The sequence below is a fragment of the Orbicella faveolata genome, unplaced genomic scaffold (assembly GCF_042242905.1).
Source record: "Orbicella faveolata isolate gen_17 unplaced genomic scaffold, um_ofav_v1 contig_46, whole genome shotgun sequence".
In the NCBI taxonomy this organism is placed as follows: domain Eukaryota; kingdom Metazoa; phylum Cnidaria; class Anthozoa; order Scleractinia; family Merulinidae; genus Orbicella; species Orbicella faveolata.
Genome location: NW_028301576.1, coordinates 19,438,663 through 19,465,593, shown reverse-complemented (window position 1 = coordinate 19,465,593; position 26,931 = coordinate 19,438,663). Strand labels below are relative to the sequence as shown.

Here is a 26,931-nt window from a genome sequence, read left to right as displayed (position 1 = left end):
CTACTAACTATGCTGGAACTACACTAAGATTTGACTAAAAATACATCGTCAGATATAACTGATAACGAGATGCGGAGATTGCTCTTGTTTTGTTCGTGTCTAGCGGTCGATATTAATTGTTCTTATGAGATGGCTATAGCTGGTTTTCACGTGACGTCACTAAAATTCAAACTACAAAACTATTGATCTTTCTGAGATTTTACTGTAATGATGTATAAGAGCAGCTGGAAACTAATATTCATACAAATTTTCGCTCCGAATGGGTTCTTTGTTTTGTGATACACTACGCTTGAATTTCTAAGCTTTTGCGTGACGCAGCATTTACATGACGGCCTAGAGAGCTGTCATGATGGTTAAAAAAGTGACTTATTTCGGGGAACTTGGCTATCTGAACAGTTTATGTCTTAGAAAAAGTATTATTTTAATATTTTAGAGTTTGTCGAGGGATAAATTCACGCTTTTGTAGCAAAACTCAGTGACAGATGTTTCTGTTGGTTTCCGGCCGCCATGTTGGTGCCCATACAGATGGGCACCACCATGGCGTCTCCATACAAATCTCTATAAATTTGGGTAAAAAATTTCTCCGCATATCTCGCATAAGAAAAATTGCTGTGACCAGAATTTTGGCGAGAGTCTTTGCATATTTAACTTCTTTCATTTCCCAGATTCTGGACTTTATTTATTGACCGGTTTTGTTTTTTATTTTGAACTATTTCGAATTGCGTGACACTGAAAACCAGCAATAATGATCTGTTCCTGATTATTCACTGGCAAGACGATTCAACAAATAACTTTGAGATGGTTTCTTATTTATTAACAAGCAAAGTGACAGGATATCATAAATATGGCATTGACTTACGATCTGAAAAACACATAAGCATAGTAATCAGATCATATCATTCCCTGTGAAAGAGCGTGTGCTAAAAGCCCCCACCCCCCCCCCCCCCCAAAGAAGATGGTATTTCGTGTTGTCTTAGAAAATAATGCAGCCTTGGGGTCTAGAAATTAAAAACTGACTGTGGGCGCAAAAAGCGAATCGAAAATGTGTTCATCTGAGACGGGGCGATAATTACGCTGGAAACACGACATCCGGGACTTGCACTCTGTAATTTCCAGAGGTGCATCTGTACTGAAAGAAACAATACACCCTCAGCTCCAATAGCGGGTATACACCAGTTATATTCCCCTTAACAACTAAATTATGAGCTCGATGTTTCTATGAGGTGAAAGTTGATGAGGCAGAAGCGAGCAAATAATCATAATTGCTAAAACAGAATTCTAATTGAAATTGACTTCAACTAGCAAGTAACAAATATTTTACCACAATTGCTACTAATCTCGCAATCTGATTGGCTAATTTGCCGTTGTCGATAAGAGTCCAGACAACGCTACTCGCTTCAATGCGTCACGCGATGCCTTTTTCAGCTCGCGCTTTGCAAAAAAAAAAAACATTTTCTTTGGCGTTGATATTGTGGTAAAAAAACAAATCGAATGTGGTTAAGCGTTGTCTGTATTCTTATCGACAACGATACGCGTCATCACAGTGGCCAAGATTTGTTGTGGACTCGGTCGGCTGCGCCTCGTGAGTCCACAACATTATGACCACTGTGATGACGCGTACTCGTTGTCGAAAGGCAACGCTAAACCACATTCGATTTGTGAAATTTCGCTCGGTTTGAAATTGCAGTTGTGTGTGCGCGCATCCTTTTTTTTCCAATAGTCTCAAGTTTTTTAAAGTCAAGAAACAGTAAATGTCCTATTTTTTAGTCATCTCTTAAATTTAATGAGCCATTTGCATCAAAATTTTCTCCAAAAACTTAATAAATGGCCGGAGAACTGGTCGCTTGGTCATTCCTGCTGCCTTTTTCTCGTTTTCGGCTAGCCTGCGGGAGCATCCAGTTTTTCCAAGAGCCGAAAACCTGAATGTTCTCGCGGGCTAGTTTCCGGCACGTATTTGCTTTGGGCTATTTTCTAATAAAAAGTGGAAAGTAGAGAATTATTTCTAGAGTAATTCAGAGTGCTGGAAATCAACCCAAGAATTTCCTTCTAACATTATTCGTAGAAAAGAATTCGAAAAGAAAAGAATGAGGTGTAGAGAAAAATTGGAAGTGGGTCGATTTCCATTTAGCTGAAGTGGGTTGATTTCCAGCACTCCAAATTACTTTAGCGTTGATTCTATCCTTTCTAACTTTTCAAAATGGCGGCTGCTTTAATTTCCTGATGACGTAGTACCTGTAGGCCGTTCCCGTGTTACTTTCACGGTGCCTCTGTGTAAAAACAAGTTTTCGTGCGGCTTGTGCGAAACCATTCATTTGAAAATATTTTTTTACCTGAAGGTTCAATTTAATACACGTCATTTTCATCTTCATAAGAAAGGTTTTGGACGAGAACTCGTTTTGAAACGGGGCTTCTCGGACATAGCTTATTACTACAAGTAAAAACGTCAGCTAGCACATGATATCAAACCTGATGATGTTAGTTACCGATTAATGTTGCTGTGACAGGTAATACTGAAAATAAATTATACTTTCTGCTCTTTTTCTTTATACCCAACGTTGATACTTTTTTGACGGGGAATATCATGTACATGTTGGCTGTGGCTGATACAAGAGTTTTAAAGCAAGACGCATTCAGTCTGGACACCGGCGAAAGCTTACTGTATATAATGCTTTCCCCATCCCCCTTTCTGCTGCTAGTGTGGTCTATGGGAATTCAGGTAGCAATTGCTTGAAAACAATGTTTACAGTAAATAAGTTGAGTCCCAACAACTGCCTTTTATTGTCGAAGAAAAAAAACAAACATGAACAAGGGTTTAATTAAAATTAGCAAATGAATGCTTTCAGTCTAGTTTGAAAGGAAAACTACAGTAAAATTGTCAACCTCTCTTAACATTACTCAGAAACAGATGTAAATGTATGTGTTCTGCTTTAATTTTAGTCATCGTTTAATTTTTGTGTAGCCAGTTCTAAGTGTTATTTTTTGCTTCAATCATGTTCATTTACTTAACAGTTTTCAAACAAGAAAAACAAGAAAAAAGTAATTCAGTTTGGTTAAAAAATTATGTCAATCAAAAATGAATTTATTTTAAACTTCAACATGTAGTTACATGTTCCTTTTTATTTCAAGATTGCGTTTAGCACATGAACGTGTCTTTTCGAAATGTTAGAAACCTGCATTATACAGTTGAAGAACTTCAGCCTGTTGCTGGTCTGTTACATGACTTACAGGTTGTCAAAGGAAAATTCAAAGTTACTCAAGCAACTCACGGTAAGCCTCAAGGGCACTCAAATATATGTCTATGCCAAAGCTGCCAGATTCAGCCGCTGGATAACCTAGCTGTCTGAATTCTTCGAACAATTCTTCTGGGAAAGGATTCGTGATGTCTTCAGCTTCAACAGATCCATGTTCCTCCAAAGGAGATGCCCTCTGGGTCAGTGCCATACCATTCTATCAAAATTAGATCCTCTTGTAAACTCATCAAGGGCAACATTGATTCGTGGAAGGAACACTTGATGTAGTAAGGACATCTGCAGAAGGTTACTGTCGCTCAAGTAACTACTATTTTCCAAAGAGTAATAAACGGCATAAAATAAAAAAGAAACACAATGGAATACTTCTCTCCACAGACGCTCAATCCTTTGATTTCTCGTAGATGGCCCTACAACAAAACTGCCTCTTCCTTCGCCCCTTTCTCGAACCATAAATCTTGCAACCTCTACGTTTTCACTCCCACGATCACCTCTTACGCGGGACGGCCCATCAAACTGTCATACTACCCTCTGAAAGGCTGACATGACTGTATCTGCTCGATTGTTGGTTAAACATCTTAAAAATGTAATCATTCTAAAAAAGCCGTCGACACAGCCATGGACTACAAATCCCCATCGTATTAGACTATGATGCCCATCTATGTGCCATGACGAGTTGGGCCAAGGCACACTGCACGCCCTCCTTGTTACTACCGTTTCCCATCGAAGAGCACTGTTTTCAGGGTCAACCCTATTGATTGCCGCACGGACGCGTTCACGCTGTACGAGATGGCCCAGAGATCGAATATACCCCGTAACAAATGCGACTGTTCAGTTGTCGTGCCATGTCGAGATATAAACCCGCGAATAACCTCGTCGAGTTGATCATCGCTTATGTTTGACCACCAGCTGAAGCCCAACCCATACTCTTCCACTCTACGATAGATAGTCCATCTTGATACTCGTAGCATCTGCGCAATCTGTCATTTATCGAATGAAAACACTTTTAGCGAGTTAAAATATGTCATTTATTGAATTAAAGTATTTTTAGCGAATAAAAATGTCATTTGTCGAGTGAAAATATTTTTAGCGAATAAAAATGCCATTTATCGAATGAAAATATTTTAAGCCAATCTGATAAAAATACGTCATTTATCGAATGAAAATATTTTTGGCGAATAAAAATATGTCATTTATCGCATGAAAATATTTTCGTCAAATTTTGCTACTTTTCGGCAACCATATGCTTGAATCCCGACAATCTCACTGGAATATAAATCCTTTATGTATTTCATTGACCCTTCATTTCGCTATAACGCGAAACTTTGCTCAGTGAAAGTCAGTACAATTTACTGCGCTAAAAACATCACAACTCTTTGCAAACTAATTAAAGATTAGCAAAAGTTTACCTCGCTTGCAGCTACCAAAATCTGCGCGGTAATTCAAAAGCAAGATGATAAAGATGTCCGTCCTAAAATATCTGCGAAATTGGTAGAAGTAAATTAAAAAAAAAAACAACTCCCTCGCTCAGACTTGCCGTGCTACAGTGCACCGACACATGAAGACCGCAGGTGCTTTCCATTATGCCAAAGATTCTGGAAATTTCGGTCGGAAGACAAATGAAAAGTTCATTCCGACTGAAATATTTCGGATCACCTCTGGAGGTGGTCCACTTATTTCGGTCAAACCGGTCCGACTGAAATTTGCCGTTCCATTGTTGACAAACTGGTTCATTGTCCTACTTCTCTTCACTCATGTAGAGAATTCGGAAAGGGAATTAAAAATGGTAAGGGCCATTCCTCTTAGTTGGCCCGGTTTGATCGGAAAATCTCGTTCCATTTTCCTCGGGTATTCCCACTGGTCTCTGACCGGTCGGTTTGGCATCAGTGAAAGCACCCCGCTTGATATAAATACCAAATTAGGGCGTTATGGCCGGTTTTTTTTTTATTATTATTTTAAATCTTTTGGCGGGATTCTTTCGGGGCTCGCAAAAAGAGACTCGCGGCTCGCAGCTCGCGGCTGGCGGCTCGAGGCTCGAGGCTCGGGCTCGCAGACTCGCCAAATAGTCTCCCTCGCTGTAGGAAAAGAAAGAAACGCAAGAAGACCAAAAAAATTGGAGAAGATTGAAACGAATTGTATTTGAGTAGACTTGGAATTTGTTCGAGTTTATGTCACTTTGTATGAAATTGTTGCTTAAAACGCTTGGAAATCTCCTCCCCTGCTTGCCGCCGAGATCTTGAAAAGGGGTGGCAGTTCGAGCCCTGTCCCTTTTCAAGTAGACATTACGTGACATTTACACAACCAACACTACATCGACTGATCGCGGGCAGCAAAGATCAGTTTCAAAATGGCGGCGGCGGCCACCGCTGTGAAGAGAAAACCAGACTCAAATGTTCCACCAGAAGAAAGTGACTTGCTGAGGATAACTCCGCTGTAAGTTATCGAATTCATACCCTGGGGAGATTTTTTGGTTTTCTTTTGATGCTTGTGAGTTGCAAATCGTACTGAGTGCGGACACGTGCGCACCACAGTACCGACCGTTTTCAGCCGTCGACAACAGGAAACAACATGCTTGAATGAATCCTATTTGGGGACAGTTCACAAGTGTAATAAAATTTTAAATGTGTGTTAGGCATGTCTTACATCCACAATTAAACAATGAATTTAAGCTTACTTTTAGACTCGTACATACTTTGACAATTTACATGTAAAACCTAAGCTTATATCAACCAACAGTACCTGCTGTTAAGTCCTGGCCAAACGGAGGTGGAAGTAGACGCAAGTTCTCAACTTACGTCTAGTTGCGACTTCGTTTGGCCAGGCCTTGCATGCACTTGCGTTAACTTGCGATGACTTGCGCTCACTTTGGTTGAGATCAAATCTGCATGCAAGTTGACGCAAGTTTTTCACCATTTGGCCACCCAACCCAAGTCAACGCAAGTTGAGTGATGTCCATTAACCTGTTATCAGCCAATGAAATACAGGATGTCTGCCTTAAAATGGGTTTTTGTCGACTTGTGTGTACTTGCGAGGAAACTTGCGAGTCCATTTGGCCACCCAACGCAAGTCTCTACGCAAGTTCAACTTGCGGCTACTTGCAACCACTTACGAGTCCGTTTGACCAGGGCTTTAAACTTTACAAAGTCAGGATGTGAGTGAAAGCTTGGGAGACAGTTGACTATTAGGAATTTTGCATAATATAAGCTTATACTTAGCTGTTTTGTACTCTCAGGGGAGCTGGGCAAGAAGTTGGCCGATCATGTCACATCCTGGAATTCAAAGGAAAGAAAGTGATGGTATGCACATTGTTATTTTCTAAAGATACAGTAATGTGATCAAGTCTCCTGGAGATACCAACCTGAAAAAATCGCAAACCTGAAGACCGGCAGTTTTACCTTCTTGACCTCGAGAGTAGAGCTGTGCTAATTTAACCACAAAAATGCATAAAATATTCCAAAATTTCCCCAAAAACGCCAAAAAGAAGTGTGAAAAATGTACTTGATGGGCTTTCCTTCATACTCCAGAAATTTGGTGACTTGTATAGGAGACCAGGAGATTCGGTCTGTACCTGGGAGACTCCGAGATTAATTAACGGAGAGATTCAGTATACATGTAGACACACATAATTATGATACATGTACATGTAGGTCTCTATAAGGCTACATAACTATGCAATGCCTCAATATATGTTTAATGCTGAGGGTTAATTGTTTGGTTTATTTCTTTTTGCTATTTTTTCCCCTTTTCATTTCCTTTGTTAGCTGGATTGTGGCATTCATCCTGGAATGTCTGGAATGGAGTCGTTACCTTTCCTTGATGAAATAGACACAGCAGAAATTGACCTACTCCTGGTTAGCCAGTAAGTAAATCATTTATTGCATGCTACATGGGTTGCTTTAAGTTTTGTGGTTATGTTTACACTGGCAGGAAGATTCATGAATTTATGTGGTTGTAAAGCTGGTTTCAATGGTTGCTGGTGGACAATGCTGCTACCAATGACTAAGTTATTGAAGGCACAAAAATTGGTGAACTGCTCTCCGTCCTCACTCATGCAACACAACCCAGTCACCCCATTGTTTTAAACCATTGAGGTGCAGCTTTTACTCATCATAGTGATCATTTCTCATTACCACTTAAGCAAGACTTTTGCTACTGTTGTGTGTAAAATGCAATTACCCTCAAATTGGACTTGTAATGCCTGAAAATAAATATACATGTACATGTAATAACACTGTACAGTAAATGACTCCCTCAAGGGAAACAACATTTTTCAGAGCATTCAAATGATACAATCACAAGAACAATTTTTGTGTCTCAAGGTAGTACATTTATACATGTACAGTGTAAGTGTTTGAAGGCAATCAGAAAGAACAATGTTGCATGAAATTTAGAAACCTGAATTGTTGTATCAGCTTTCACAGCACAAAAATATCTCATACAATGTTAATGCGGTAACATATATATTTCCCTGGTTGCAGGATTAAGCGATTTAACACCTAGTACATGTACTGACCACATACAGTGAGGACAACAGAGAGCTCTGTCTCTTGGAGAAACTCAAGATAAATTTCTGTTTTCATGTATTCACTCAGGAATAAGTTCCAACTGTTGGCTATCATGTTAATTGTTGTTTCTTTTCAGCTTTCACTTGGATCACTGTGGGTCCCTTCCATGGTTTCTAGAAAAGGTACATCTAGAGCCTAGACATACTGAAATACTACATATAGAATAGTAAATGCATGTATTTCATGATTCAATGAATGCACTAATTTTGTAGGACACCAAATTACCTTACATGTATGTGCATCAGAGAATTAGACACTGAAAGTCATGTTTTGCCTTGTTGCCAATGGCTACATGTACACTTTCCACGCCTTATTCTGATATCCCTCCTCAAGTAGGGGAAGAAATGAACCCCTAAAAGAAGCCTCTGCTTTGTTAGATTGAGGTTAAAGATATCTAAACAAGGTCAAGGTCTGCATAATTTTTAGACAGTGTATGCAGTATGATGAGACTGTCAATCAACATGTGCTATCTCCCAATTAAGTTACATGCACCTGTTTTTCAAATCTTACAGTGTAATATATACTGTCCTACAAGCCCAAAGGCCTACAAATGAAAAGTAAAGAAATGGAAGTTTATTTTGTTCCTTTTGTTGTTTCTTTGTCTTTTTCAGACTACCTTTAAAGGAAGGGTGTTCATGACACATGCAACAAAAGCAATCTACAGGTATGTATATATAACAGAAAGAATGTAAATGAAATAATTTGATATGCTCTACACAGTTTTTCATCTGACTGTTTACCATCTCCTGATAGCAGACATGATCATGTTGCTCCAGAAAGATCCTGATTACTTAGATATCCTGCCTACTTTTGACCATAATTTTATGGTCATTACTATTATGTAGTTAATAGAAGGAAATTAAATGAGTTATGAAGTTTGACAAAACCGCTGGTTCTTTGTTTTGGTTTGCTTTTTTTGGCCTTGACAATTCACAACAGCCTGACTGATAGTTTTTTACTTAGCTTCTGTCAGAGTAACTTTACGTTATAATTTATTATGGGAATGTTTTAGTTACATAATCCATGCATTATATAATAGTGTTTGAGGTGGAAACTTAGATTGTGTATGGTCATGGACCTTTCAACATGAATCTGGGCTTCTCTGAAGTTTCTCAGGCCTCATAACCATTTACTAGTTATGGCAGTTGCCTATGATCAGTTTGACAAATTCTGCTTTGTGTTGACCCACGTCTCTTGTGTACCTCTTTAAACAGAATCTTGAATATTTGACTGCTGACTCAACTGCCATAACAGCTATTAGACTCAATATTTATCTTCTGTTTACATTCCAGATGGTTGCTTTCAGATTACGTCAAAGTTAGGTAGGCACACTTACATGTAATAAATGTCAATATGAAAGTTTATAGAGACCCATTTTTTTTCACTCTGTCAATGTTCAGTTCTTAAAATCTTATGGCCCACACAGGACATTTGTACCATTGCTGCTCCTAACAAACAGTGAGGATGAATATATCAGCTATGAACCTAGTAAACTGCTGCCTAGCTTACCAAAAGTATTTCCTTAGTCTATTGGTTAGAGAGCCTGACTAGTATCTGGCAGGTCTTGGGTTTGAATCCCACTGGGGACTGCTGACAAATATTTTCTTTGTCCCACACTTGCAGCATGCTGGACATTTCATCTTTCACAATTATGATAGTTTTTAAATAAAAATTCATTACAAGTGTTTTGGTTCAAAAGGCTGGGGCAGGTACCGTAATATTCAAGAAAGGGTTCTTGAGCAAGAAATAATGATGCAGTACATGTGCAATTTAATAACTTCCAAGTAATAGTATAGTGGAACCTATTTTTGTTATTTCCTTCTTTCAGTAATATTGCAACAGAGGACATGCTGTACACAGAGTCAGATCTAGAAAAAAGCATGGATAAGATTGAAACAATTCATTTTCACCAGGTGTGTATGTGTATGTTCGTGTACAGTGTGCATTTCATTAACTTATAATAATTAAAAGTTACTATCTGCCATTTTGAACTCCCACTATTTCAAACTATTTTTGCTTCCCCACAGAGTTCAGAATAGTGGCATTCAACTGCACATGTAATCGAGATTAGACTTTTTAGGTCTTTTTGCAAGATAATGAGGATTGAATCAAAGCCTCAGTCTGTGTGACAATGTATCTTCATCATCCTTTGACTTTGGCAGAGAACACAAGCCTCACCTTTGATAATTTGTGCTATCGCGCTTAGCCTCTTCTAGTTATTGTTAACTGAAGAGCAATCTTTGTTCTTGCAGGAGAAAGAGGTGAATGGAATCAAGTTCTGGTGTTACCATGCTGGTCATGTTCTTGGGGCAGCCATGTTTATGATTGAAATTGCTGGCGTAAAGGTGATATGGCTATGATTTTCAACAGCTGAGCTTTCTACTGCCCTCTGTGATAACCTTTCAAACCAATAAATGTATATGTATATGGACTGATACAATTGAATTAGCACAGGTCCACCCATGTACGTGTATTACATATTACTGTATATTATAAATTAAGAAAGGGCTCTTATATGATTATTCGTTTTTTCTTCTCTGTGATCGAGGGGTTTCATTAAGGGCCAGATGCCAGGCAAAATGACTGTCTGTGAGGACAATTTTGCCCACCTGGTTTGACCATCTAGAGGAAATTTTTTCTTAAGTTAGAAGTTCACTTCAAAATTTTTTGCCTGCCTGTGAAAATCAGCTGCCCTCCTTTTGAAAATGTTAATGAATCCCCTGGTGATCACATTTATTTCTCATATATACATGTACAACTGTACGTGTACTGTATTAACTTTGCAGAATTTAGACTTACTGTACAATTAGACACTCAATAATACCTTGTTAGTCTTGTTTAGAGGGATCAGATGGTCTGCAAATGCATGCTTGACGTTTACAGGTCCTTCACTTAATTAGACACAAATCTCCTCACCTTTATCTTTAATATGTATGTACATCATTAACTTTCATTTATTGTTTATTGGTTAGATTCTATACACGGGTGATTTTTCTCGTCAAGAAGATCGTCATTTGATGGCAGCAGAGATTCCAAGCATTTCACCTGATGTTCTCATCATTGTAGGTTTAAATCCCTTTGAATCTTAATATCAAGAGGAAACTAGGTTTCCATACATTTCCAGAAGAATAATTTTCTTATCTTATTAAATCGTACACAGTACATTGTATACCTTTATATTGTGGCTGTGTACAGCAGTTCATTGTTTTTCAGTTTCGTAAGTGTTGATGGTGGAGTAAAAAAGACTAAATACAGTATTATAATTTCTCCTTTGAAAAATCCAGGAATCAACTTATGGAACTCACATTCATGAGAAACGTGAGGACAGAGAGAACAGATTTACAAGTAAGTTAGTACCTGAGGGCAAAAACAAAATACTTACTTGTAACTTAATAATTACATAGGATCCAACAAATGTTCATTGTTAATTTTTTGTCATTTATCAGTGGCAATTTATGCACCAAAGTAATGCCATGCATAACATAAATTTGACAAGTCTGCCAATGTGGATCCACCACATTGGAATTCACAATTTTTGAAAAAAATGTCAGAATGTCCATTTTAATTGTCTTGCAAAAACCTTGAAGATTTTGGAATAGCGATCTAAATTATAAAGAAAAGTAAAACATGATAGTAAATGAAAGTTAAGTAAGCTTGAAAAGCCACAAAATATCTGTAAAACACTCTTTGAAAAAACATGGTTGGCATTGAAGTGTCTTGAAAGTCACTTGACTAAAAAAATCAACCATATTCGTATTCCCGGTATTGACATGGAACTAGCTTGTAATGGAGGCTCATGTGTGGAAATATCATTAAAAAGAGATTAATGTCATTTGCATTTGATGAGACCCCCTGCTTTAGCCTCATTTAACCTCAAGCTAGTTCCAGTTCAATATTTGACAATATGAATATGGTCTAGGGAAAATTGTGGGAAAAGAAATGAGGTTTGTCTCTTATTGCTTAAATGCACATAACATTGGAATCAGCATTGGGCACTTTGTGTTCCTTCTGTTCGTGTGTGGTTCCAGAACATTATGTTACACCCACCCCATGGAAGATCATTGGAAATTCTGAGGAAGTTGGGGGTGGGGCTACATCCCTACATGTAATCTATTCATCAAAAACACCTCTCATGGGAGAAGTATTGATATTTTCTGGAAAAACGTGATGCACATTGGGTTATTGCAGATGATGTGCTTTAGCTTACAGTACATTGCTTGACTGTGTGTCTGTCTGTCTAGGTACTGTTCATGACATAGTTAATCGTGGTGGCCGATGCCTGATTCCTGTGTTTGCTCTTGGAAGAGCTCAGGAGTTGCTTCTTATTCTGGGTATGCTCATTTGCCGTGCATATTGATGTTGAACCTTGTATGTGTGTGCATTCAAGCAATTACCTAAATTCTAATGCTTTTAGATGAGTATTGGCAAAATCATCCTGAGCTTCATGATGTCCCAATCTACTACGCCTCACAGCTAGCCAAGAAATGCATGTCAGGTAAGATTGTGCAAGTATGAACATGGTTTATTCAAGTCTAAATTTGCTGAATCTTCAGCAGGTGTATAATTATTTAATTTAATTTTAATACGTCAACAGTGGTAAATGTTTTGATTTCCAGCTGAGTATGAATTACCATTAGACACAAGGTCAATTTGTTTTGTTACAGTATTATTTTTATACTCAGCTTAAATATTCTTTTAATTCTACAGTGTTCCAGACTTATGTAAATGCAATGAATGAGAAAATTAAAAAACAGGTGAGGTCTGCCTGAAGTGATTAATTTGTGAGACATATGTAATGCAATGAAGAAGTAATGTAAAATTTTACAATATCATATTTTACTACTGAAATTACCTTAAATTAACTTTATTAGTTACATAATTAATTTCTTTGTTTTTTTTCTCTTAATTCGTAGATTGCCATTTCCAACCCATTTGTGTTTAAACACATATCAAATCTCAAGGTAAGTAACATCGCATTTTTGCCTTAATTTACATTTTTGTGATAATATTGGAGAGAGGATAACAAGAAGTGTAGCCTTCCAATCGCTCTTGTCCAATACAGTCACCTCCCGTCACAGAGGAAGTGGGAATGGGAGACGGGGAGGGATTTGGAAGGGAGGCACAGGTGTACACAGTTGGAGGAAAAGGGATCATGTGGAAGAAGATCTTGAGGTGAAAACCAAGACAGGCAAACTGTTGTTTTGTGGTTTTCAAATGGGCATGACATCACTTGATGAGAATATTGGTGAATTTGTGTATTCAGGGAAAATTAACGTTTTAAAATAAAATTTATACAAAAGGTACTTGTGCATCAGAATGTGATATTAATGTTTAAGGCAAGGGTTTCATGTCAACATTTCAACTTATTTTCTTCTTATTTTCCTCTCGATAATATTATGGAGTCAAGTTGGCCTTAAACCATCTTAGTTTCCTGCTGCTTGTTTTTGTTGTTAAATCATATCTGACATCCTAATGTGTGTAATGACCATGCCAAATGCATGCAACAATCAAAAGAATTGTTTCCTTTTTTTAATAACAGGGCATTGACCAATTTGATGACATTGGTCCATCAGTTGTGATGGCGAGTCCAGGAATGATGCAGGTTTGTGGTGCTAATATTGGTACATTTACTTTATTTTATTTAATATTTCATTTCAACTCTCTGAATCTGACTGGTTTTTTCATCATTAGTATACCTTACCCACTTCAATCTGGTGATACGCTATTTTATTATATAAACAAGAGTGTTTTACTGGAAAACACACCACACGTAAAATTCATACAAAACCACCTCCGGGACTTGAGTGGCTTATTTTCTATATCCTCACCAGTGAAGATATCGATGATTTCACTGATACCACCTTTGTCTCTTAAATTGTACTTAAATTTATTGATGTATAATCAAAACATCTTCGGGTCTTCCTCGAAAGTCTTTGGCAATCTTCGGTAATCTTCGGAAATTTTTGGAAAATGTTTGGCAACCTTTGTGTGACCTTTTGACATGTTTTGGCAAATCTTTGGAAATCTTCGGAATGTGGTCAGAAATCTTTGGAAAATCGTCAAAAATGCTGTCATCAGTATGTCTATAGAACATTACATGTTACCTCAAAGATATGCATTTTGTGTTCGAGTGGCAAGAACAATATCTTACTCGTTCGCTGCACTCACTCGTGAGATGTTGTTCTTGCCATTCGAACATAAAATTCATATCTTCTTGCCACCATGTAATATCCTCTATATATCCAACAAACCATCACATAATTTTGTGGGTTTTTGTAACTTCATAAGTTCGTCAATTTCTGTTTATTGGTTTCATTGAAATGTGCAGTAAACACTGCATCCAAAATTTACTGCATTTACAGACGTTTATATGGCTATGTTGGTGGTGGTAATGCTGCTACCCCCGCCCCCTGCAAATTTGACGTTTCTCAGGGGACATAGATTATCTCTGTTTCAGTATTGCTTGCTGCAATCACTACGTTTCACAGTCTGTCAATTTAAGATGCATTTTAGTTGAATTGTGGTAGCTGGAGTGGCTTACCAAGTAGTGAGTGATGTTTTTAGCTTTGTAAATTAATTTAGTAAGAAGTTTTTTGGCTAGTATTTTATGGTTTTTTTATTGTTGTTGTTGTTGTTGTTTTTCTGTACAAAAAGAGCGGTTTGTCCCGTGAACTCTTTGAGCAGTGGTGTACAGATCGCAGGAACGGTGTTATCATTGCTGGTTACTGTGTGGAAGGAACACTCGCCAAGGTAAATTCTTGCACTCTGTTTTTACATTGTTCCTGGGGAAAGTGTGTTACAAGAGACCGTATTTTGATCTTTTTCATGCAAGTACTAGTCAAAAACATTTTTTAATAAAGTGCTGCATGGCAATCTGGTGTTGGCATTACCGACATCACCCCGGTAGGGTAGCGATACTTTAATTTGTATCGCTGAGTTGCTATGGAAACCAGCATAAGTTCCAGCTGCATGGGTCAGTTTGGTCGGTGCATAGTTAATTGAGGGAAATGGTTATGAAACCTGGCAAAGTTCTTTGCTGTAAGTTTTTGTTGGCTATTTTGGGGGTTGACCCTGTAGAAAACCTGGCGAAATACAAAAAGTAGTTATGTGTGCTCGTGCAACTAACCAATAGGAACATTGCGATTATGTAATCCATGCATAATCTATGAGCATGAAACAAAACATGTGCATGGTCAAGGACTTTCCAACATACAGTTTAGCTTGTTTGGTTGCTTCTTTGATGTTTACCCACCTTCCTAACCATTTCCCTCTTTTAAGTTCTATGGTCAGAGTTGCGAATCTACCATTTTTAACATTTTGTAATGTTTTGGCAACCATCTAAAGATGGCAAGGTTAGACTGCTTGGCATGCACATATACTATGTAAATATAATTACCGTTGCTTATAATATATTTATTTATTTATTTATTTATTTATTTATTTATTTATTTATTTATTTATTTATTTATCTGCTTAAGACCTTGATGTCCGAGCCTGAGGAGATAGCAACTATGACAGGGCAGAAAATTCCACGCAAATGCTCCATTGGTAAGTGTTGTTTTAGAATACGCACAGCTGTGTGTGTTTGTTGTAGCTCGGATTTCATAGATTTTGTTAGTCACGGTGTATATAGTGTCTATAAAGAAAGTAAAATACACAAACCGACATACACTAAACGATCTATCCAGTGTTAAGACCAAATTGACAAACAGTTGAAACCAATACGTCCTTTACCACGAGTGAAGTTGTTGTTTTATTTTCTATAATTCTCAGTGTTAAAAAGCCGTTTTTGACAGAATTTGGCATCTCGTAGTGACGGCCATTTTATGACTTTGATTGTCCACTGCATGGTTTTGAGTTCGAGTTTCGAGTTTAAGTGACGTTTGGAGTTGATAACACTGTGCTTGTAGCCTGAATAATAATCTAGCTGGTCCAAGTTTGTATACTCCTGTTAGCCTCATTTGTTAAATTCGGGTTAGCCCGAGAGTGGTTAGCCTTCGGTTGTGGGCGAGGGCAATACATTTACGAGCGGTTTTCAGTTGATAAATTAGCTGGAATTTGAACTCAAGTTCGTACTCGAATTCACGAAAACTACACAATCAATTTGATTTTTACTGCGCTTTTCAATAACCCGCGAACTCTGAACTTCAAAACCTGATTAACGACTGAACTTTTGGTTGCCGTCAATCATAATAGGCCCTTTGTAGCTAAGCAATCACGTGACCTATTTTTCATAAAATTATGGGCTATAACTTAACGAATGCCAGAAATGGAAAAAGCATGTCGAAAATATCAAAATGGCCGAGTTTGAGGCGCCCATCATTAAAGAAGGAGATTTTATGACGGTCCGAATTTTTAAAAGAATAAGAAGATTTGTATGGAAAAAGTTGCTGGAGAGCAAGACCTTGCAAGACCTTTCCATACAAGTCCTCTAAATTTTCCGAAAATTCAAACTGTCGTATAAACTTGCTCTTTAATTCCAGGGACCTCAAGCTTGGTCATTTTGGTATTTTCGATGTGCTCTTTCCATTTCTGGCATTCTTTAAGTTATAGCCCATAATATAACAATTTTCTAGGAAAAATTTGGTCACGTGACCCCAGCTGCAAAGGGCCTATTGAAAGGCGCTGTAAAGAACTGCAGAGGCCAGTGTTTGTGCCTGGCCTTGTGTTTGTCATTTCAAGAACTGGTAGGAAAGCTGCGTAACATGTATTTAATTTGAACTGTTTCCATTTCTTATTGCAGACTACATTTCATTTTCTGCCCACACCGATTTTGAACAGACAAGTGAATTCATCCGAATTCTCAAACCTCCCCACATTGTGAGTGCACTTGTTAAACTGGCGGCTATGTTTTTATCTTCCTGATATTAATAAACCCAAACCAATGAACGAACAATCCATTTAAATTACTGTACACTTCGCCCAATTGTCCGATTTTCAAGGGAAAAGTCTATTGACCGCTTTATGTTTGACGAAACATAACCCGAGACTGGGATCAGAAAATGTTTGAAACGCCTTCGGAAATCTTCGGAACATCCTCGGAAATCTCCGGACGTCTTCGGATATGATCGGATCTTCGAAAATCTACACCCTCCGAGGGTAAATTCTCACGCCTGTGATTTAGAAAAAGTAGTAGGTATGTGATATAATAGATGAAAGGTATAGCTGGTGTAAAAGATGCTGCTAGCTTTGTTTAAGAATGATCCTTGCTGTACATTTCTATGACAAAAAAAGTGACTTCTAGGTGTTCGTCTAACTTTATTCTAAGAGATGCGTCTAATTTTAGATCTTTTGCAAGTGCAGTGAAATATGTCCAAGTTATTCCCTAGCCTGTAGCAGGCTCTCGGTCAGAGGGGACGATGGAAAAAGCGGGCGCGCGACGAGCGGGGTCTGCCGCTTTTTTCGATCAAGGCCCCGTCCACACGAGGCCAGAGGAATTTGAAAACGGAGATTTCACTGTGAAAACTCATCGAATGTTTTCCGTCCATTCTACGGTGGAGAAATTTGAAAACGCAACAATCATCGGTCAATTTGGATTTGTGTTTGATAAAACCTCAGTAAGGGAAATCACGTGATTATCGCGACGTCAGCGTTTTCGAAAAGCTCCGTTTTCAAAATGTTTTCCGTCCACACAGAAACGAAAAGCCGGTGTTTTCAATTTCCTCCGATTTGAAGAGCGTTTTGAAAAGTTCTGTTTTCGTGACGGATTAGTGTGGACCGTAGGCCTAACCGTAGAAATAAAGCTGCGTTTTCAAATTTCTCCGGCGCAGTGTGGACGCTGCTTAAGTTTTGAACAAATAGCGTTTATAATAGACTATGGTTTTGCTTGTCTTGTGGACACTGTTTGTTTTGTTTAGGTTCTGGTTCATGGTGAACAGAATGAAATGGGTCGGCTAAAGGCTGCTCTGATTCGCGAATATGAAGACAATCCAGTGAGTTTGTTTTATGTGTTAGTTATGATCACCAATATAGCTGTATGTCCTTGCATAGTTCTAAATTTCAAAAGTCGCAGTGGCCTCGTGGTTAGTGCACTTGACCCCGGAGCGAGCGGTCTGGATTCGAGCCCTAGCTGGGGACATTATGTTGTGTTCTTGGGCAAGACACTTTACTCTCACAATGCCTCTCTCCACCCAGGTGTATAAATGGGTACCAGCGAACTTAATGCTGGAGGTAACCCTGCGACAGACTACCATCCCATCCAGGGGGGGAGTAGAAATACTCCTAGTCGCTTCATGCTACTGAAACCGGGATAAGCTCCGACCTGATGGGCCGCTTGGCTCGTATGCAGATTTTACAGTGCTGAAACGACTATGGTCGTTTTCTTGTTGTTTTTGCTTAATTTCTCTCCTTTTCTTCGTTCTTTTTGCGAGAGAATTATTTGATCCTGTGCCCCTCGATTTCTTATCACCGAGCAGGAGTCCAGTCTCTGACGGTCCCCCTTGCCCACTCTTTATAGGGGTTCAACCCAGGCAGGAGAAGGGGACCACTTGGGTCCAGAACCGCCTGAGTTATACAGGGCGTGGAAGGGAGTGTTCAAGGACTGGACCACGGGATCAGATGCTATGAAAGACTGCAGCGGTTAACAGAAGCTGTTTAAAATTTACAAGTGTCTATTACCTATGGTTTTTAGCAGATTCCGAAAATACGTGTCATGCAGCCTGATGAGGTTATCTCTTACATTTCAATGACATCAAATACTTGGCAGTTATGTCCTTGATAAGTTCTTTGGTTAGGGCTGTACAAGCCATGCAATTTGATTTGCACGCGTTCCGTCTTAATTTGCATATTTTTTCTTTTGTCCGCAGGATGCCAGTGTTGTAGTTCATAACCCCCCTAACACTCAGAGCGTAGAGCTCTATTTCCGGGGGGAGAAGATGGCCAAGGTAGCGTTAAGACTAATCCCCATGACACTCACACTGAGAAATTAGGCCTGAACTTCCTTTTAACTTTGTAACATTATGTTGCTTGGTGAAGAGAGCTCGTACTAATCTGTGATCAGGAATTCTGGTTTTTTCGCTTTGGCAAAAAAGAACGCCTGATCGCAGGTTAATTTCGCACGTTCATTTGTGATATGCATCTTACCACGGCATCTAGGCTCTTTTCTCTCGAACATCCGTTATACCTTTAGGATAAATTGATGAATGTCATTATGTGCGAGTATAGCTTGTTATTTGTTGTTTTGTTGCTCGTCACGCATTCCCCTTGTGGAGGAAGAAGGGTTGCGTGACGTGCCCATAGAGCGTTTGCGAAAGAGGCTAGAAACAGATCGGTGTATTTATGGTGAACGTTCTTACACCTGAACTAAAATGTTTGATAAACAATCTAGTGAGCTGGTTGTGGGAGGCGCGGTGGCCTCATGGTGAGTGCGCTCGTCCCCCGATCGAGCGGTCCGGGTTCGAGCACTGGGGCCCCGTTTCTCGAAACCCCTGGAAACTTTTTGGGCCCGCAAAGTCATTTTTAGATAATCTGTAGCTAAAAACCGAGAGGTGTATACGCCTGAAACTCCTTGTATGAAGAGAACCTCTGTTCCTATTAAGGATATGTGAACAAAACAACTCTGTAATCCTCATTAAGGTTTGAGATTTTGCTACAGCTTTCCGGGTGCGAAAACTTTTCGGGACCTTCGAGAAACGGGCTCCGTCCGGGGACATTGTGTTGTGTTCTTGGGCAAGACACTTTTCTCTCACAGTACCTCTCTACACCCAGGAGTATAAATGGGTACCGGTGAAGCTAATGCTGGGGTTGCCCTGAGATGGACTAGCATCCCATCCAGGGAGGAGTAGAAATACTCCTAGTCGCTTCAGGCTACAGAAATAGGGATAACTCCGGCCTGATGAGCCACTCTTGGCTCGTATGCAGACTTAACCTAGTGAGCTGGTGGATGTTTGAGATGGTCATTTGTGTTTATTTTCAGGTGATGGGAAGCTTAGCAGCAGAAAAACCCGAGCATGGGAAACCTTTATCAGGAATCCTCATCAAAAGAGGCTTCAATTATCATTTGATCGCACCAGATGACCTTCAAAGTGGGTTTTCTAACATTTCCTCCTTAAAAACTTAGCGATTGTAATTTCTCAACTCTGACCGCCGTCTTGCCTTAGTGAGGCTGACGTTTCGAGGGTTCTCCATTCAGTAGAGTGTAACAGTATTTGCATCTCTAGATACTTTGTGTCACAGAAACGCGCTTTGAAGCGGGACTTCCTTGAAAATCACATGTGGAGAAACCGAGGTCAAGAGTGGACATCGTTGAAATGTCGCGCTTCAGACTAGCTAGAAACAAACAAATTCTGCACTTTTTAGAAACTAGTTAAGTTTTTTTTTTCTGTTACGTGCGTTGTTTTACATGCTTGGTTATAATTTGGCGTCGGCGGAGGAGGGAAGTTGGCGTTGGAGAACGTTTTTTCGTATTCTTACCATTTCGCTTTTTCTTGTTACGTTCTTTTCACAGATTACACAGAGCTCTCGACAAGTGTTCTCACACAGGTATGATGCAAAACACGACGCGTTACGCGTTAGGCCGGGAGGTGGATGTCCCCCCTCCCTCCTCCCCCCGGAGGATTTCATGATTGTGAAAAGAGATTAACTCCGTGATGCCATAATTTTCAGTAGCTGTTCATTCATTCCTTGCTGAAATTTTGTTTTGTCGACTGTACTGTTTTTTCGAGTCATTTGACATTACTGAGGTCGGGGTATGAGTTTGCTTCTACTTCCGGGGCTTGATAAGACAGAACATCGTCAAACAAGTAACAGCAACCCAAAAAATGCACAAGGATGGTTTAGATTAGGGAATATTGGGGCGACAAACATATAAAATATTGGCTATACTTTTCAATCTATTTGAGGAAAAAGAGGGGCTTCTAAATACCTTGTTCTGTTCTGTACTGACCCTTGTTTGAATGTTGTTTTTGTTTAGAAGCAGACCGTCGCTTTCCATGGCGCCTTCTCTCTGCTTCTCCAGTGTATGGAGAACTTGGCTGGCGACGTTGAACAACTCACGCTACAAGGAGGAAAACTTGCGCTTAAAGTGTTCAAAGCTATCACTATTATTCAGGAGAAAAGAAGCGTCGTTGTTGAGGTATTGGCTCTGTTTCTTCTTGATTCCTTGTAATGAGCAGGAAACTGAGAAACGTTTCCTTAATACGTTAATAATGTTTCTTAATTAAGAAAAAATCCTTAAAACCCGTCTTCCATTTGACTTCTTGATGAATAATCTATACGCTTTCGTAGGGGATGGAGTAGCCTCATGGTTAGTGTACTCGTCTCCGGATCGAGCGGTCCGGGCTCGAGCCCTGGCCAGTGTCATTGTGTTGCGTTCTTGGGCAACACACTTTACCCTGTTTACCCTGGCCTCTTTCCGCCCAGGGGTATAAATGGGTACCGGCGAATTTAATGCTGGGGGCAATCCTGCGATAGACCAGCATCCCATCCAGGGGGAAGTAGAAATACTCCTAGTCGCTTTATGCTGCAGAAACCGGGATAAGTTCTGATAGGCCTCACAAAGAACAAAACGTATGGACTCCATGTTATTGATTCTTTTTCTGGTTGTGCATTTCAGTGGGTGGCGAATCCTGTGAATGACATGTATGCTGATGCTGTTCTAGCTGTGATTTTACAAGTGGAGTCCAATCCTACAACTGCTCAAGGTAAACTGTTATAGGTGACGCGACAACTTCATCGCATACAAGTGTTTTATGGGCTTCTCGCTTCGTCCAAAAATCGCATGCAACTTTCATCAGTGAACAGTGGACCTTTTCGGCGATACGGCGGCCATTTGGAATTCTGTTGTTTCCAATAGCTATTATGGGATGATGAGGGCGCAAATATGGACAAATTTGCCCCTTGGGCATCCCATAATAGTTATTTGAAACAATAGAATTCAAAAGGGTCGCCGTATCGCCGAAAATGTCCATTTCGAAGGACTTATTAGGCCACGTTCGATTTATCAATATTCTAACATGGCTCCGAGGCTTTCAGGACAAAATTGCAAATTTGTTAACTTTCTTTTGTCCCTTAATTCCCAAAAGAGCTTTGGATATAAAGAAAACACCACCAAAATTAATATAGAAGTTTGTCCTGAGAGCCTCGGAGCCATGTTAGAATATTGTTATATCGAACGTGGCCTATTGTCGTTGAAGTTGTCCCTCTAAATTGACCCATATTCTGGTTTCATATGTTGTGGCGGCTCAATCTTACAGCTAAGCGTATTTACACAAAAAAACTTGTATCTAGTCTTTATGTTGTCGTGATATGGAACCTAGTCCAAGGTGACAAGACAGTGATAGTGCAATTAGAAAACTTTAAATTCATTTTTATGTTGTAATACATGTATTTTGTGTTGCTTTGGCTTTGTGCAACTGAGTCGGTTGCCTTAGTTCATGGCTTTTAGAACTTTTAGTTTTGGTTCACAGCCATTAATAAACCTCAGCTAGCCGACTGACTTTTCAATTAAATTTTTTTTTTCGCAGCTGCTCGTGCTAAGAAACCAGATATAAGCCAGTTTCCAGAAAGGTAAGACTTTTCTTTCTGTTTGGCTTTCTTCTCGAAGCAGCTACTATTTAAGGTGCCAGCATCTTCCATGACTGAAGGTAACTGATTCATTACTGATGCTCCTTATACCCCCGTGACCGTTATAAAGAGTCTTTCCGATCTGCGATGTAACTGGATACAGACGGATTTTAGGACAACCTTATACATAACCTCCTCTAGGTTTTCCGTTCGCTGGGGAACAGCGCGAAAAATGGCGCGCGAAAGAATAAAGGCGCGGCGCGGCGCGGGAGAGCACCTCGCACGAAGCCTCTCTCTCCAGTTTTTCCCTCCGCCGTTTTTTCTCGCTTCGCCCCAGCTAACTGAACATCTGGAAGAGGCTTTCTTATACAATGCAGGGGTGTTACCTGTGTTGGACAAGTCTATCCACAGACGTTTATTTTTGTGCTACGAGTTATTTTGTCTTCGAGCGCGCGAGCGATGCAAGCGCGGAGCCAACGTTCCACTGTTCCCCAGGACCAGTTTTCGGGCTTTTTTTTCAAATCCCCTGCAGTAGTACTTTTGCTTGCGATCTCAACAAACTCAAGACAAATAGAAGGTCTGTGGACAAACTGGTCTTGGACTAGCGTCTCATCCAGATGAAGTAATATTTCTCCTCGTCACTTCATGCTACGGAAATCGGAGTGAAGCGCTGCATATATAGCAATTAAACTACACCAAAGACTTCACTGTACCGCGATATTTAGTATGAGATCGATGTGTTTTGAAGTAAGACCTATAAAAGCGGATTGTCTTTACTTGGTGCAACAGGTTGATGAAGCTTTTGAGAGGCACGTATGGCAACGATGCTGTAATAAGAACAACTAAAGGAGATCAGATATCAGTGAAACTAGACGGACAGACAGCTGTGATCAACCTGGACACACTGGTAAGAGATCACGGGATCTTGCCGGGGGGTCTGGGCCCAGTTGTTTGAAGGGACCGGAGGATAACGCTGACCACTGGATAAGTCACTATCCAGTGGATAGGTGCATATACTGTTCAGTGGATAGGTGTTTATACTGTCAAGCTGATAGCGTCACCCCTCCCTCCCGTCTTTGAACAAGCGTGGAAAGTCGTTAATTCTTAACCTAAGCGAACGTATATTCAGTTAGCTTGATAACTCAGTTTGTAAGATCGGTGCACCGGTATCGCAGTGTCGTGAGTTTGAATCCCATTAAAGCCTCGTTTTTTTTTTTTTTTACCGCGATGGTCGTTCCCACATTGTAAGGTAGCCTATGAACAGGGTATGAACAGGCAAGCAGAGTGTGGCAGGATAGTCGTCTCCCCAGACCGCTCTCGGCAAGTTCCACTCGCGCTTTTTTTTTTTTTCGCCTCACAACCCAATCGGAAGCCTGTTCACCAGCTTCTTTTCAGACAAAACACAAGTTTTCGGCTTAAACCCCCTTAGTGAAGTAAAGGGTTTCTTTGTTTGCTTATCTCTTCACAGGAAGTGGATTGCGCGGAAGAAAGTTTACAGAGCCATGTTTCCTCTGCAGTTAAACGACTTCACAACTCCATGGCACCATGTCAAGCTTGAAACCGCTTCTTTTGCGCCTTCCAAGATCTGTCAGAGAGCTCTCCTATCCTCAGCGGCCACGTTAGCTTGAGGACAAACTGTCGATGTGTCATATGCTAGAAGTGGGGCTCTTAAAGTCACCAGCCCTCTTTGTAAAATCGACCTTGTTATCAAGACCAACTTCAAGCTCAATTGTTTACTAGGACTTTTTTGCGTTTCTATAGCACGCTGGACAAAACTGTTCTGGATCGACCTTGTGCCACAAAAAATTAAAACAAGCAAAGTGTCGCAAATAATTTTGTGATTTTTGTTAAACTTTATTAAATTCCACACATGGAAAATCAATTTCACATACTGAGATGACGCAACTAAAACTTGCGTTACAGCGTACCCAAATTTGGTAACTGAATCACAAAAGTACGGAAAATCACGTGATTTCTTCGAGGAAAGAATCACATTGAAGTGTCGTTTTGCGAAGAACATCGTTATGTGTATGTGTATTTCTTGTCAAGAATTTGGCAAGAAGGCGTGAGAAAGACTTACAAAAAGTCTTTGAAATACGATACTGTCTTCAGACATTGATCTTCTTTCGGAGTAAAGTCTTTAGACTGTTCTTGCCACTAGATCAGGCTTCCACCTGTTTTGAAGATGGAAGCCAGAAGCTCTCGCTTCGTGCAGGCCAAAATTACACAAAATGCTGCTGTGTAAAAGTGTTGTCAGCCAAGAACCTCAGACACTGCGATTTGTGCCTTTCGAGAAGTTGCTGGACCCGTGTCTGTTCATCTGCCAGGACTGAGCCTGCCATTTTCTCACATTTTCTTACATGTGGTAAGAGCTTGAAATCACCGAGCTTTGTTTGGTTTGCCTTGTGGCCCTTCGGTGGTAGCATCACAACTTGAATCTTGATTCTGCAAACCACTGATGTAGTGTTGTTTTGATGGTTTATTGCACATTCCTCATGATTTCTCGTCGAATTCATGACAAATTATCCACAAACACGTAGCAATATTCTCTGCAAAACAAAACTGGGCCAAGACTACGATGTTGATGAAAAATATGACATGTTTTTCTCAGACATTGCGTGATTTTCCGTACTTTTGTGATTCAGACTGCAAATTTGAATACGCTGTAACGCAAGTCTTCCTTACGTAATAACTCTCTATGTGTGGAATGTAATAACGTTTAACACAATCACAAAACCATTTCAGTGCATCGTTTTGCTTGTTTTAATTTTTTTGTTGTGAAACGTCGATCCAGAGCAGTTTTGTCCAGCGTACTATTCATTTGTATCAGCTTATTGCCCATGCCATCCTCATGAATTGTGGATCTGATAACCATTGGAAGAGTTTCGATTCCAAAAAACCACTTTGTACGTTTGCTACGACACTAGGGAGTTTACGAAACCACGACGGTAACGGCAACGGGAACGTCACTGAACAAAAGAATTAATAAGCAGAACAATGGCTGTGCACGTGCTTTATAATTCCTGGTACTTTTCTTTGCCGTTCTCTGCAAGACAACAACGTGAAATGACAAAATTTTGGGTTGTCTAGAGAACGTGAACCACGACCGCTAATTTTTTTAATTTTTATTTCAAATTTATCGCTGTGTTCCGGATTTAGTTTTGCGGCAGTTTTGACAGTGATAAACAAAGCAAATGACTTTAGAGTATCGCGAGATTCCTAGGTAAAATATAAATTCATTTTTTAATCGACGTTGTCCTCGGCGTCGCCGTCGTGGTTTCGTAAACTCCCTACTAAGCTCAAAGCCCGTCAGCATTTATTTTCGTTATGTATAGTGTAATCAACAGTTGTAAGCCTGGCCAGGTGGCCTGTATCTAGTGAGGTATAGGGGGTTGTTCCCCCGAAAATGTTTTCTCCCTCAATTTCTGGTGATTTTTTTTTTTTTTTTTTTTAATTATTATGTGTGTGTACTTCGACAGCACGCCCCAGAAGAAGAATAAATAAAGTGTCTTGAATCTGTTCAGCGTGGTTGAACCTCGTCTTTCCAAAGTCAATAGCCCAAAACGCCGTCAATTCAAAGTCTTTCGTTGAAAAAATTGAATAACATCAACCCGCGAGTTACCAGAACAACCTCTCGCAGGAATCGCACATGAGGCATGCGAAGAATCCTTACACGGGAATCTTACATTTATGGGCATGCCAACAATCCTTTCACGGGAATCGTACAGTAGGCATGCTAAGAAACCTTTTCGAAAGAATCTTACCTTAGGGATGTGAAGAATTGTTACAGAGGAATGTAGCGAAGTCCCTCCATATCCTCTTGTCTACGTGAACAAATTCCTCGTGTCCACGTGACCAAATTTGTCGTGTCCTGTCCACGTGACTCTGGTTCCGTGGACGTGAGGCAAAAATCTAAACAAAATAAGAACTAAGACGCCCGAAAAAATTATACGTGTGCTTACCGGATTTGTAGAGCATGATATAATTGCTTGTATACCACGATGGTTAAGCCAATGAGAACTCTTAAATTACATTATCCGGAGATCCAGTTTTTATAACAAGTGTCACTTCCTTGTATTTGATCGTCTGTATAATAGACACAGTGCAACAAGTACCTTTATCCTGTAGACATATTTCATTTGGTGCTTTTCGAACTCAACAGTCGAAAACTCAAATGTGGCCGTCCTTTGACTTTATGTGCCGTTTCTTTCACAAATTAACTTTGAGGACTTATTTGCCCGTATGAACAGGTAGTCCGGTACCCTTTTTGGCTGTGCGCCAGCAATACTTTCAGGACATTTACAGTGAACGGGTCCAGGCTGCCATCGCACTTTCCTTTTTTCTTTTTTGGCTGACCGCGCACAAAAATCCAAGATTCGTTAAGGTTTTGGCTGGCGTTAAGTACATACCAGGAAATGCCGCTTATAAGCCCTTGGGCTTAAGGGCCTAAGGGATTTTAGATGGGCTAATTAACGGAAGGGTTTATATTCGAGAGAGCCTATAACCAGAATGAAAACCCCGTTTCGATACGAACTATAGCTGCACATGCTCAGCTGATAAATACAGAACAAGGCCTTGATGATTTTCTGACTTAATGCTTTTAGGAAGGTGTCTCG

General features: G+C 39.9%; 1 protein-coding gene and 1 pseudogene across 1 annotated transcript; one reads left to right on the top strand and one right to left on the bottom strand.

Moving 5' to 3' along the window:
- Positions 1-2,954: 2,954 nt before the first annotated feature.
- On the bottom strand, positions 2,955-4,982 carry LOC149098776 (uncharacterized; annotated as a pseudogene).
- A 216-nt stretch (positions 4,983-5,198) lies between these two features.
- Positions 5,199-25,838, top strand: LOC110060792 (cleavage and polyadenylation specificity factor subunit 3-like). The gene is made up of 27 exons (XM_089277653.1): positions 5,199-5,681; positions 6,481-6,544; positions 7,010-7,107; positions 7,890-7,935; positions 8,425-8,477; positions 9,106-9,135; positions 9,642-9,726; positions 10,066-10,158; positions 10,786-10,875; positions 11,098-11,158; positions 12,055-12,144; positions 12,228-12,308; positions 12,521-12,567; positions 12,727-12,774; positions 13,353-13,415; positions 14,468-14,563; positions 15,292-15,361; positions 16,557-16,633; positions 17,671-17,745; positions 18,619-18,696; positions 19,728-19,836; positions 20,259-20,293; positions 20,724-20,885; positions 21,366-21,453; positions 22,276-22,318; positions 23,105-23,222; positions 23,784-25,838. The coding sequence occupies exons 1-27, from the start codon at positions 5,596-5,598 to the stop codon at positions 23,871-23,873; spliced, it is 2,076 nt and encodes a 691-aa protein (XP_089133779.1). The 5' UTR covers positions 5,199-5,595; the 3' UTR covers positions 23,874-25,838.
- Positions 25,839-26,931: the final 1,093 nt, after the last annotated feature.

Excerpts from the sequence above, each read along its gene's own strand:
- LOC110060792 (XM_089277653.1), top strand. The coding sequence starts at position 5,596 with ATGGCGGCGGCGGCCACCGCTGTGAAGAGAAAACCAGACTCAAATGTT. Across the intron at positions 10,159-10,785 it reads TTGAAATTGCTGGCGTAAAG|ATTCTATACACGGGTGATTT; the intron begins GTGATATGGCTA and ends TTTATTGGTTAG. Across the intron at positions 15,362-16,556 it reads TCCACGCAAATGCTCCATTG|ACTACATTTCATTTTCTGCC; the intron begins GTAAGTGTTGTT and ends TTCTTATTGCAG.